The sequence below is a fragment of the Corvus brachyrhynchos genome, unplaced genomic scaffold (assembly GCF_000691975.1).
Source record: "Corvus brachyrhynchos isolate BGI_N302 unplaced genomic scaffold, ASM69197v1 scaffold4, whole genome shotgun sequence".
Classification (NCBI taxonomy): Eukaryota; Metazoa; Chordata; class Aves; order Passeriformes; family Corvidae; genus Corvus; species Corvus brachyrhynchos.
The window spans coordinates 2762897-2776149 of NW_008237878.1; the positions used below are offsets into that span (position 1 = coordinate 2762897).

Consider the following 13253-nt stretch of genomic DNA (forward strand, 5'->3'; position numbering starts at 1 on the left):
TTGCTCCAATTCTAGTTATTCCAGAAATACTACATTTCACAGCACAGGTGTTTGCAAACCCTGGTGTGGGATCTTTACAGAAAGTGATGAAGGGAGAAAATGTGGCTGCCCACCCGCAGTCCTACTCCCCACAGTAAACAGCTTCCATTTCGCCTCCCTGGTCAGCCGCTGGTTGGAAGTTTCCAACAGGTTCGTGGGCTCAAGCTTTGCTTTTATATGCACCCATTTACTCCTTGGCATTTTGCATAAGTAGACAAAATTTCACCCGTGCTTGGAAAGAAGCTTGGAACATCGCTCCAGATCTTTTCCATGCAAAGGCCCTTACAAAGGAGTGTATCAAGTGTAAAAATAGCTGAAACTGTTGACTCAGGAAGCATCCAGAGGAAAAAAAGATGCTTTTGGATCAAGTTAGGAGTACCTTTGCAATAGGAGTTGTCCTGACACTGGTTCTGTCCTTGCAGGCGGAAGGGAGTGTTCGGGCCTCCAGTTGGTCGGTACTTCATCTTTTTTATCGACGACTTGAACATGCCCATGCTGGAGCAGTACGGAGCTCAGCCACCCATCGAGCTGCTGCGGCAGTGGATGGACCACCAGGGCTGGTACGACCGGAAACAGATCGGTATGAGCCAGATCCTGTGCCCAGAGCTCTTGGCAAGAGTTGGCCTGTTAGATAGTTGTACCTGCTGTGGAGATTTCTGGCGAGGGTTTTTAGCTACAACTCAGCATTCATTCCTGATTTTGCACTCTCCAAGGTACTTTTAAGAGGCTGGTAGATATTAATTTTGTCTGTGCCATGGGACCTCCTGGAGGGGGAAGGAATCCTGTCACCCCACGCCTCACTCGCCATTTCAACTACCTCTCCTTCACCGAGATGGATGACAGCAGCAAGAAGAAGATCTTCTCCACCATCCTTGGCAGCTGGATGGGTAAGTCCTGCAGAAAACTGCCACCTTCTCCTCATGTTGCAAGTCGACCAGATGATAATGGAGTTTGGAACGGGAGGAATTAATATTGATGATCTGATCAAAGTGTTGAAAACTGGAACTTGGAGTAGTTGCTTGAAGATGCTTTAGGGAAAGTGTTTTATGAGGCTTAGCAAACAGAGAGCTCATACACTGTTTAGTCTCAGGGCCAAACTCAGCTGGTGCAAATCAGCAAACTTTAGCTTTGGCTTTCACTGTTGCTTATGTTATCCTATAGCCTGGGCCTTTCAAAGAGGATTTTTTTTTGTGATGGACAATGCTATTCTTAACCTCAATAGGTTAAGCTGGAACTCATTTTTTTGTCTTTTTCTAGATGGACTCCTAGGAGAAAAAAGTTACAGAAATCCAGTGCGTAAGTAAGAGCAGAAAGATGAGAGAGACTGTGAACAGAACAAGCTGGTGGGCACAGCATGGCACAACTTACCTGTGCTCTCAGCAGGCAGACACTTGCCCAGACAACAGCCTTCTGTGGAAGCAGAGCCTTCTGTTACTCTCCATCTGCTGCAGCCTGTAGACAGCTGAGTAGGGTGGATCTGAGCATGGTGCTACAGCCACCATGAAAAAAGGGTTCATTTGGAGTGAAATGAGTCCTCTTATACTTGACAGGGTGGGAATTTAGGATCATCTTTGCAAATATGCCCTCATCTGCAAATATGCCAGTAGAAAGGAGTGAGAATAGTCAGCTATGGGAGAAGCAAAGCAGAGCTTTCTGAGTGCTTGCAATATTCAGAAGCACCAGTACCTGACTGTGATTTCAGGGGCACACTGAAACATCTAGCTGCAGTTTAGAGAGAAACTAAAGGATTTTTGAAATAATGCAAAACAATGCAAAATGCTGGGGTGTCACAGGGCTCTACTTCTCCAGGAGTGTTTGTAATAAGCTTCATTTGGAGAAAAAAAATAATTATGCTCTAAAACTGGCAGCTGTGTTTAAACCTTGCCAGACTGTTGCATAAGAAATTATTCCTCAGTGGCTTTGCATTTGCTGGGCATAGTAAATTGCAGGGGGTTTAGCTAAGAGGGCACTCACACCTTCTAGCTCAAAAGTAGCTGAGATTTCACAGCAGGAACGCAAGGAGGGAGAAGGAAAATCCATCTGGAATATTTCAGGTAGGCATCAATTACCTGTCTGGCAGTGCCTCCTCTGTTCCTGGGGGGCATGAAGTCTTCACACCACAGAATCATTGTGAAACATTCTTCCACTCCCAAATTTGATTCACATTAGTTGATAAACCCACTGGCAGCTGTCCACTGCAGTGAGCAGGTGCTTGGTCAGGTCCCTCAGTGTCTCTGCCGAAAAAAGCAGAAAAAAGTGCATTTCTGCCCAAGTCCTAGCCAGCACCTCTGACACTCAGAGCCACCTTCCTGCACTGCAAGGACCTTCTCAGCCCAGAGTCACTATCCTGACATCCTCTCCCACTATTTCTGTCTCTGCAGCAGGAGCAGATGCAGTAAAAGACTTGAATGAGCCCTTAGTAGATGCCACAATCTCCGTGTATTTGACCATCACATCCCAGCTGCTGCCCACGCCAGCAAAGTCACATTACACCTTCAACCTGAGAGACCTCTCAAAGGTGTTCCAGGGCATGCTCATGGCTGAGCCCAGCAAGGTCGAGGTGAGTCCTCCCATCAGCACAGCCCTGCCACCCAGGGCAAGACCAGAAATGTTCTAGTTGAGGCCTCATCCACAGGCCTGAAAACAGGCTTCAATTTCCCTTTGGAGATGCATTTTGATACTGCTCAATGGGTGTGGTGGCCTCCCCTTTGGCTATTGCTTAGTACCAGTAGAAGGCAGACCCCCCTTTTATCACAGGCCTTCCTTGGCATGGTGAAGCAGGTGAGTGGCCACAGGGAGTCAGTAGGACACAGCCCACCCAGTCAGGGCTGGATGGAGCCATGGGGGATCAGACAGGGACCAAACAGGGGCAGAAGTGTTGTTCTATTACCTGCTTCTGTCAGTGGAGGCTTCTGCCCCTGCAGCTCTCCTGAGGACCTTGCTCTGGCTCCAGCCTGGCCAGTAGAGATTGAATTATCACTGGAAGTACTTAAGGCCCTAAGTACTATAGGTTCTGTGCTATCAACCAAGTAAGAGGATCTTTCATAAAACACACAAGAAAACCGTAAAAATTAAATCAAACTGGGGAAAGATAAAAACAAAGAACATAAAATTTAAGTCTCTCGAAGAAAGCCTGATATATGGACAAATAGAGGAGGATAAGCTGAAGCTGTAATGAGCTCTCTGCAAAGCAGCTGTTTTGACAAGAGTTGTTTTTGAGAGGAGAAGGGAAAGCAGCTTCCTCCGCCCAGTTCTTTCTCCGCTCCAGCTGCCTTCTAACAGGAGTGGAGCTGGCCACATGCTGGGCAGGAACCAGCTTTCCTGACAGCAACGCTCATAACACTTCTCTGCTTCTCTCACGGGGGCTGTTTTGCTGGGATTTCCTACCAGAACAAAGAGCACCTGCTGAGATTGTGGTACCATGAGAGCTGCCGAGTGTTCCGTGATCGCTTGGTCAGCGACGAGGACCGGAGCTGGTTTGACAACCTAATGACGAAGAAGATGGAGGAGTTCGGCACCACTTTTAAGGAGGTCATTCCCACGCTGCCAGTTCTGTTTGGAGACTTCATGGAGCCAGGTGCCAATGTCAAAGTATACCAAGCAATCGACAGCCAGGATAAGGTAAGGACCCTGGGAATCACGTTGTGAACTACGTTCACATCTTCCCAGTCTTCTATAAACAATGGAAAACAGTAATAGTAACAATGGCAGTGTTTTAATTGGAGGTGTCTGAAACCACAAACCCTCCCAGGGGTCTCTTGAGAAATCCTACCCCATATATGAACAGTGGCTGCATGTGTTGTGATGGGCAGTTGAGGTGGAACAAGCTGTCTCTTCATTGCAATCCTGGAGGCAGCCTGCTATGCCAAATCTCCCAAATGAGCCACACATGGGAGAGAAAAGTGAAATTTGCTGGAAAGAAATGGCACATTACCCCCAAACAATACTACTTTTGCCATTAAAGACTTCACAATTGACCTTTACAAGTAATTAATGTTACTGCCAGACTCCCTGTTGGAGAAGATACCGGGAGTACTTGGGTAGTGGTAATTAAGCAAAGGCAATGAGTGGTGCCTTTTGCTCTCATTATCAGAAACAGATGATTATTCTGTCGTCTCTCCTCTTGTGATAGCTGTGTGACAAGGACTGGTAATTAACTGAGCTTTCCAATCCCTTTCACAAAGTAGGTAGGCCTGTCCTCCACCGAGACAGCCAGACTTAGAGGCAGCTGCACAGTCCCCACTGATGCACACAGCACTTTGGCATCTAGGCAGGGATCTCAGCACTGTATGAATTCCAGCTAGTGTTGCTTTCACAGTGAGATTGGTGAGGGGGTAGGATCAAATCCCAGATGTCTTCATGCTTCATCTCCTTCTCTGGCCTGAGGGTGCTGTTGAAGAGAGCCCTGGGAAGGGCAGGAGAAACTGCTTCTGCAGCTATTCCATGTGATGGCTGGACTGGGAGAGGAGTGTGTTACTGTACCCATCTACAGCCAGTGTTGTTTTCTTCCCCGGCACCTGTGCTTTCCAGCCAGGATCCTAACCACAGGATTCAGCAGCAGGCAGTGGTCAGCTATAGAGCAAGGGAGCTAAGCCAGAGGGAAGCCTTGGAGCAGTATGGATCAGGCAGCCATAAGCTCTTTTATTTTGAACTACACCCTGCTGTTGCTCGAGGCAAACAGCACTGTTGGGAACAGCAAACTATAGTCACTTGCCTGAGTCAGTTTAAGGTCACCATTGAGCAACTACTGCCACCACCACTAACTGAATTCAGCCCATCCAGTGGCAGTTCCTTATAGGACCATGGAGGAGAGCTGCTCCCAGACCCTGTTAAGCACCAGGCTCTGCCCTCCCCTAGTCCTGGCTGTGCCGGCAGACAATAACCCCCCTCCACACACAATTGATTTTATCTGGTAGCCACAACTGAGCATTTCTACCCACAGCTGAAGCTTGTGATTGAAGACTACCTGGAGGAGTACAATCAAAGCAACACCCCAGAACTGAAGCTTGTGCTTTTCATGGATGCGATACAGCACATCTGCCGAATCAGCCGGATTCTGCGGCAGGCTCCGGGCAATGCTCTTCTCCTGGGTGTTGGGGGAAGTGGGAGACAGTCTCTCACCAGACTGGCATCTCACATGTAAGTAATGCACTCCCACCTATGCATGTAATGTGGAGCAGCTCCATTGGGGCTGCCTTCAGAGAATCTCTTTTTCTGTCCTTCCCACTGCCAGTTACATGTTTTTCTGGCTGCTGACTCCTCAAATGAGTCAAGAGCTAGGACTCAATTAACATGCACATCTGCACTGGGTTTCTAGCTAGCTCTGGTATCTCTGCTTTGTGTAAAACATGTTCCTGGGTTGGTGGCTGTCCTTGGTGCATAAGGACAAGCGTGTGCTCAGGACTCACTGTAGGAGAACAACTTGCTTGAGTCCTTTCCCCTTGAGTACACAACACATACTGGGAATTGACAGAAGAGGGTATTTTAATCTGATGTAACTCCACAGGCTTCTCTTTCCTTTAGGGCAGAAAATGAATGTTTCCAGATTGAACTGTCCAAAAATTACGGCATGACCGAATGGCGAGATGATGTGAGGAAGATCATGATGAAGGCAGGCCTTCAAAGTCTACCCAAGACTTTCCTATTTGTAGACACACAGGTACAGGAGTATTAACATGGTGGATTCCATCTTAAAAGGAGTTAAAAACACATCTCCAAGCTCAATAAATTCCCCTGCAGAGTATTAAGGAGCTTGACACAAACCAGACACAACTTGTATATTTCTTCAGTAGCCTGTATTCATCATCTTATAAAAGAGCCTCGGGGAAACTGGAGGTGGTGCATTTATTGCTAGAGGGTCTGTAGAGCTGTGTGTGAGTGGGTGGATTTTTCTCTAGCTCAAGGAAGCTCCTTTCAGCTCCATCCAAGGGTTTGGTGGGTACATAGATTTTAGCTGTCTGAAGCTAAGCACTATGTTGGCCACTGATATCAGAAGTCCTAAGTAAAACGATTCTTTTCCTTTTCAAAAATAGAGTAGATTTAGGACCTTACTCCTGCTGGTTCCACAGGATAATGCTGGCTTGTAACTGTAAACTGTAACTTGCTAATGAGTAGGCCAATTTCCACTTCTGGAATCACAGTTATGTTCCCCATAGGCTTTTTTACTGCCTTCATTATCATAGGAACCATTCCCTTGTGGCGAAGCCCTAAGCAGGGAGATGAGCATCAGTCAAATGCTGCTTGTTCCTGCAGCCTTTTCCCTGCAGTGAGAAGCATATGTGGGAGCAAAGGGGCCCAGGAGGGTACATTTAGTCAAGGAGATGGATGCTGTGTATTTCTGATTTAGCAAAGGTGGAGAGGTGAGTGTAGTGCTGGAGGGAGATCGTCCCACAGCCTGTGACACATCCCTACAATTACTCTGTCTCCCACATTGATAAGCTTTATTTTAATAATGAAGAGTTCTGTGCTGGAGGAACGAAGACCCGGAGCAACCAGGTGTCTGAGGTCTCACTGCAGAGGCAGGGAGCAAGAGCCTGAGCTCAGTTGGTCTGTAAGGAGGCACGGAATGGGCAGAAGGAGGTTTGTTCTCAAACACACCCTCCCACACCTGAAATGGCTGAATATGGCTGTTTAATGGGAAGTGCTGGACAAGAATCAGGGTGTGCCTTTCTGGAGTCAAGTGATCACAGAAATGTTTCTTATTACAGAGGCTGAGGGCTGTATTTATGCAGAAATTATCTCCATGGCATGTGAGACATGGCTGCCTTCTGACATAAGAAACTGCTTTTTTTTTTTTACCTATCATCTACTTAGATTAAAAGTGAATCCTTCCTCGAAGATATCAACAACTTGCTCAACTCTGGTGACATTCCTAACATTTACAATCCTGAGGACCAAGACCAGATCCTGACAGCTATGAAGCCTATTGTTCGAGATCTAGGGCAGCAGCCCACCAAGGCCAATTTGATGGCTGCATACACAGCCCGGGTTCGCAGCAATATCCACATGGTCCTGTGCATGAGGTACACTTCAGGCCTACAGCTCCATGCTTTTAATGTTAATTATTCCCTCCTTATCCTTTGCCTTGCTTCACTGTGTAATGGGATCTTTATTTCCGAGCCCCAGACTTTGGAGGAGGAGAAAGAATAGGAATATGGTTTGCAGAACACTTTCCCCTAGGACTAAATACTTTTTTTTTTTTTTAAACACTTTGCTGGTCTCAAGACAAAGTTTGAAATTTTCAAGAGTATGATTATGTGTGATTCAGATGAAACACAAGGTACCTCTTCCTCCCTGCACCACTGAGCCATTTGTTACAGACATATCTTGAATTTGGGGCTCAGTTGCACCATGTTTGCTTATGAATCTAATGCACAGTCCATAAGCAGCTTGCTCCCTTGCAGGAGGGATACCAGAAGGTACAGGGCATTCCCAGTGCAAGAACAAGTAGAAAAATCAGGCCCATGATTCTGGTTTGGTGATGTGATCCCTGCACCCACCTGCTTGAAATAAACTTCAGAGCACATTTATTTCTTATCGCTTAAGTGTTCTCCCTAGGGAGGGACCCATAAACCATCTTAATACTTCCAGAATATCCCGAGGACTGCCAAGGAATGGGCTCAGACATGTACCTTTGGGCATGCAGCTCACTGCCTGAACTTTCATTCCCCTTTTCCCTCCTTCCCTGGGTGTTATTCCTGTCCCTCTTATTCTGCAAGGCTTCAGGGTGGTTCTGTAGAAGGAAAGCTGTTTTGTCCTTTTATTTGGAGCCAGTTGTAACACATCTCTGCATGCCTCGCCCTCAGCCCCATCGGAGAAGTGTTCCGCGCACGCTTGAGGCAGTTCCCTTCTCTTGTGAACTGCTGTACCATTGACTGGTTCAATGAGTGGCCTGCTGAAGCCCTGCAGAGCGTTGCCTCTTCCTTCCTGAGTGAAATCCCACTTCTTGGTAGCGGTAATGAAGATATCAGCGGGATGGTAGGTGCATCCTCGGGAATAATCTGCTCCCGTCTGTTCAGTGTGCTGTGTCTCTGAATACACCAAGACAATGGATGCAGGGCACACCTTCAAAAGTGTCCTACCCCACAGCAGAAATGTGCCATGGCAGGATCATTCAAATGCAGAACTGCATAGCTTTGGTATGCCTTGAAACAGGCTTGGCCATTTGTCACCCCTCTAGGGCACTAAAGCCCACACACACACATGAGCTCTGCTGTAACTGTACAGTTTGGTTCTTCATAAGCCCCTTTTGCTCTCTCTGGGCATCACATGGATTTGCCTTTCACATGTTCAGTGCTGAATAAGATTGCTTCTTTCCTTTCTCCTTGTAGATTCAAGTATGTGTAGCAATCCACCAGAGTGTGGCAAAGAAGTGCCAGTTGTTCCTAGCAGAACTGGGCAGACACAATTATATCACTCCCAAAAGCTACCTGGAGTTCCTCAGCATATTCAGTTCCCTCATTGGAAAGAAGCAACAGGAACTGAAGACAGCCAAGAACAGGATGCAAAGTGGCCTGGACAAGGTTTGTCCCTCATACCCAGGAAAGCTTTGAGGCCATCCCTTATGCACTCTGAGCAGTGTATTTATAGCTGCAGAGATGCAGTGAGATGTCTTACACATCCTGTGTAACAGGAAAAAATTCAGGCTAAAGCGAGTGAGAACTATGCCTTCTGCCAGGGCCAGTCTTTCTGAAGGTCTGAGTCTGCAATGGCTCTGAAAGAATAATGAACCCCAGTCTTAGGCGACCACAGACCTCTGTGTAGCTCATCTCTCAGGATGTTCCTTACTGACCTTGTAATTGAAAGCCCTCTAACAGAAACATTGTTCTGCTGCCTCATTGAAATGATGCCTAACATGTGCAGGTAGCATTAGGCACTACTGTTTACAAGCTCACCACAGTGTCAGATTGTTGCTTTAGCAGGGACCAGGGCAAGACCTGTGCCTTGCACAGCCCGATGCTCGGCAGGGAGCACCCTCCAGGGCAGCACAGCCCTTTCCTAGGGCTTTCCATGGCTGCTGGCCCTGCTCTTAACTCTGCTTTGCTCCCACAGCTCCTGCGAACAGCAGAGGATGTAGCGAAGATGCAGGAGGAGCTGGAGTCCTCCCGCCCTCTCCTGGCCCAGGCAGCCAAGGACACCGAGGCAACCATAGAACAGATAAAGGTACCGCGGCTGGGCAGCCCTGCACTTTCTAACTCTGACGCTCAGACTGGACTCGACACAGGCTGGAGGGGCCTGGCAGGGATTGTGCAAAATCCTGCTTGATCAGAGGTAAAAACGCCTCAGATTGGCACAGCAGATATTTGTGCAGAGCTGCACTGACAGCAAAAACTGCCTCCTGCTGGGGTCCTGCTCTGCTGCAGGTGAGCACCACTTGTTGCAGAAGCGATGGCCCCCATGCCCCTGTCTGAAACCACCACCCAGGGGTCAGGCAGCCGAGCTCCCAGCTCCCATGCCCTTGCAAGCACAGTCTAGCAACACTAACACAATCCTCAGGTGGGCTGAGCAGCTCTAAGCCAGACTGTTGTTGTTGAACAGGATCATTTCTTCACATCCCATTCCCAGGGAGCTGATCCAGCTGCAGCCTACTCCCCATCACTGTGTGATGATCCCATACCTCAGGGATCATCACACAGTCACTCATGCCACTTCAGAAAAGGGAATTGTTCTGTGTTGGCTGTCACTGCCTTCTCTCCTTGTGTTCCTCCCTGCCCATCTCCTACTGTGGGATGGCCACACTGGGCCAGAGTCAAGAGGGACACTAACATCATACAGCTCTGCATGCAGAGGGGAAAGAATCTGCAATCTCCTAAATTTCCACATAGCAGATAAGCAGATATGCCTCCTGGTAGTGTTTTAACCCTTGGGGTAGGCAGAAGTGGCAGTTTTAGAAACAAACCCCTAAGCATATCTTCCTATTCCTCCATCTCCCTACACCAATAGGAAGATGGGTAGAGCAGCTAATTCCTGCAAGACTAACATCATCCCAGACACAGCCAGAGCTGGAGCTTGTGGATGGTTTATACAAGCTGACAAAAACCTTCTCCCAGTATGGTGCAGGAAGGGCATCCCCTGCAGCAGTTAGGTCCCTGAGATCTGCTGGAAGAAGACACACAAGCTGCCAGGACAGCTGTGATCCTTTCCTAGCCAAGTCAAGCTCTGCCTCCAGCATGCTTCTGAGGTTGTCTATGGTGTTGCAGGTGGACACAGCTGTGGCTGAAGAGACAAGAAGTGCTGTGCAGGCTGAGGAGGCAAAGGCCAATGAGAAAGCTCAGAAAGCCCAAGCCATTGCAGATGATGCTCAGAAGGACTTGGATGAAGCCCTCCCAGCCCTGGATGCTGCTCTTGCCAGCCTGAAGAACCTCAACAGAAATGATGTTACAGAGGTAACTGTGTCAAGGGAGAGGGTGGCAAAGCTGGGTCTGGTCAAGGACAGCCTGTCCCTTTGCAGCAATTCCCCTTCAATAGGCTTGCAATGTCCCCAGCCTTTCCCTCCATCCATCCCCCTGGGCTCACTCTGGGCAGCTGCCCATGCAGCTTCTCACCTTCACTCCTTCCTAGGCAAAATGAAGGGCAGAAAGGCAGTAAGGGGCTCCTGGGTGTTTCCAGCATGTCCTGGAGAGGCTGTGGAGGAGGGCTGGCCCCACGTGCCTGTCCATGAGGGTAGGCAGCAGGGACCACCAAGCAACCCCAAGTGCTGACTGCAGCACAGGGACAGAACTGGCAGCACCCTGAACCTGCAGGCTCTTTGGAAAGGGACCCACCACAGGCAGAGAGGAGGCAGCAGGCTGATTCAAGGAATGCTGGCTTGAAATAGGCTAGTGAGAGAAAGAAGGGTGATTCTGAGCCTGCAAGCATCACAGCCCATAGCCAAGAGATCACACTCAGTGAGTAGATTTCACCACACAAGGCACAGGCTTGTTGATTGCTCTGCAGTTGTGAGGAACAGACCTTTTTATTCTCCCAAAAACGTACAAAACCCCTTTCCCCAGAAAGTGGGGAAAGACACAGACAGTGTTGGTCCTCTTGCCCCCAGCACCCATCCTCTTGTCAAGATGGCATGAGAGGTGTCTTGTCTATCCAAGGCTTCCAATGCTACAAGATGCATCAATTTCTTACGCATCATCTAAACCAGCCCCTGGAAACTGTTTAAGGAATAAGTTCCCAGTTTCTTTTAAACCCAGCTGCCAGGTCATGACCCAAGTAACCTGTCACCGGAGCAGAGACCACCAGAGTTCTCTCCCAGTCCAGAATTAAGGACCCAGCCCAACCAAGAGAGGACACCACTACTGTGGCAGGGAGCAAGGATCCCTTTGACCTACTCCTTTCCCCTCACGGGAGGGGAAGGAAGCAGCTGCCTGCTTCTCCAGCTCCTCCACCACCTCTCTCAGCCGATCCTCATCGCAGTAAAACTGCACATAAAGGTTGCGCTCTGCCTGCAGGATGGGGTTCTCCAGAGCCCTGTGCTTCACCTCCAAGTCACCCAGGAAGTCTGTCAGCTTTTGGTGGAGGTCGTCCTGCATGATGATCAATTGCTGCATCAGCTTGGTGATCTCCTAAGGGACAGAGCCCAAACTCATGTGAACATGGAGAAATAAAGGGATTTTCCTCAGACCTGTGGAACAGCTCAGCCCCCCAGAAACAAACTAACCACCCAGCTCTGGCCTCCAAACCCTCCCAGTCCAAGGAGCAGAGGTGGCTTACTGGGACACCTTGGCTAAGGCACCCCAATCTCGACACTGAACAGCACATGTGAGACACAGTGAGAATCACCTGTGTCCCATAGCCAGCCACTGCCTCACCGGATGGTTTTTGGGACAAGGCAAGGATCAGGCCAACCTGCCCTCCCTCTGTGGCTGAGAGGCAGCGAGGTCTCCCCCCTGCACCCAGGGAGGATGGCAGAGGGGTGCAGCAGTGCTTCCTTACCGGCGAGGAGAGCTGCAGCTGGTTGGAGCTGTTGTACAGCTGGCGATAGACCACCTCTATGGAGGACTCCAGGGCAGACACCTCAGGTATAGGAGCTTCCAGCTGGGCTTCCAGTGCTTTCTTGTCCTGAACCAGCTGGGAACACTTGGCTGCCAAGGCCTCGTAGCTGCGGAAGGGCTGCTTCTCCTGAACTTCCCCCATCAGCATGTCCCAGAGCCTGTGAGAGAGGACAGCCAGCCAGAGCTGTGAGTACAGCACCAGGGCTGAGGAAGATCAGGGCTCTGGGGTATAGGAGCTTCTAGCTGGGCTTCCAGTGCCTTCTTGTCCTGAACCAGCTGGGAACACTTGGCTGCCAAGGCCTCGTAGCTGCGGAAGGGCTGCTTCTCCTGAACTTCCCCCATCAGCATGTCCCAGAGCCTGTGAGAGAGGACAGCCAGCCAGAGCTGTGAGTACAGCACCAGGGCTGAGGAAGATCAGGGCTCTGAGGTTGTTGTGCACTGTAAGACTGGGATGCAAGCAGATGTGGGTCAGCAATGAGAAGACAGCCACTCCTGATGAGCATCCCATGTCATGGAGCTCTGGGAAGAGCACCATAAAGGACCAGGCTGGCTCAAGAGCCAGTGTGTGATTTCTTTTCGACAGACACCAGCACCAGCTACTCCAGAACTGTGTGGGGAAGACTGAGAAGACCCAGTCAATGCAGGGCACCTAGTCAGAGAAAGGTCTTGCTCTAAGCAGCTTGTGCTTTCTTGTGGCCCAGCTCTCCTTCTCCATGGCTGAAGACTTGCCTCTACACTCTCTACCTGAGCATTCTAGAAAAACTTATGTTCTCTGTACTCATTCCACTCTCCAAGCCCGTACTTTGCTTCCTCAGTCCAAGCCAGCCAGAAAGAAGCAGATCTGGGAAATTTCACACCACCATGGAGTCACAGTGGCTGCACTGGCAGAAGAGCACTGCTAGTCTATCTGGTAGCTTGGGTGTGCTGCCTGCCTCAGCCATTCCCATGCCACTGCCCCCACATCCAGTTTGTTCTTCGTGCTCAGACCCCCCAGGCCCTTACCGTATAGCAGTGAGGTCCTTGGGGTCTATCCATTTGCGTGGATGACCCATTTGGGAGGACCTGGCACCTCTGAAGTAGTTCTGCTGCTCCTGCAGCCTAGTCTGGGATTTCCTCATGATGGTTTCGATCTTCTCCAACCAAGCAGCCTTCTGTTCCAGCTCCTTTCTCTCCCGTTTCAGCTGGAGCTCCAGCAGATCCAGGAGGCTGTGCTGGCTCTGCAGCCAAGCA

General features: G+C 49.5%; 1 protein-coding gene across 2 annotated transcripts in view; it reads left to right on the forward strand.

Moving 5' to 3' along the window:
• Positions 1–13253, forward strand: part of DNAH1 (dynein axonemal heavy chain 1) — a 72406-nt gene that overhangs the window by 45266 nt on the left and 13887 nt on the right. For both annotated transcript variants that reach the window (XM_017732382.1, XM_017732381.1), the window contains 12 exons: positions 462–619; positions 753–926; positions 1297–1335; positions 2421–2599; positions 3430–3660; positions 4982–5178; positions 5563–5698; positions 6853–7061; positions 7845–8016; positions 8370–8561; positions 9091–9201; positions 10239–10424. In XM_017732382.1, coding sequence (XP_017587871.1) covers positions 462–619; positions 753–926; positions 1297–1335; positions 2421–2599; positions 3430–3660; positions 4982–5178; positions 5563–5698; positions 6853–7061; positions 7845–8016; positions 8370–8561; positions 9091–9201; positions 10239–10424 — 1984 coding nt within the window. The remainder of the gene's footprint in view (positions 1–461; positions 620–752; positions 927–1296; positions 1336–2420; positions 2600–3429; positions 3661–4981; positions 5179–5562; positions 5699–6852; positions 7062–7844; positions 8017–8369; positions 8562–9090; positions 9202–10238; positions 10425–13253) is intronic.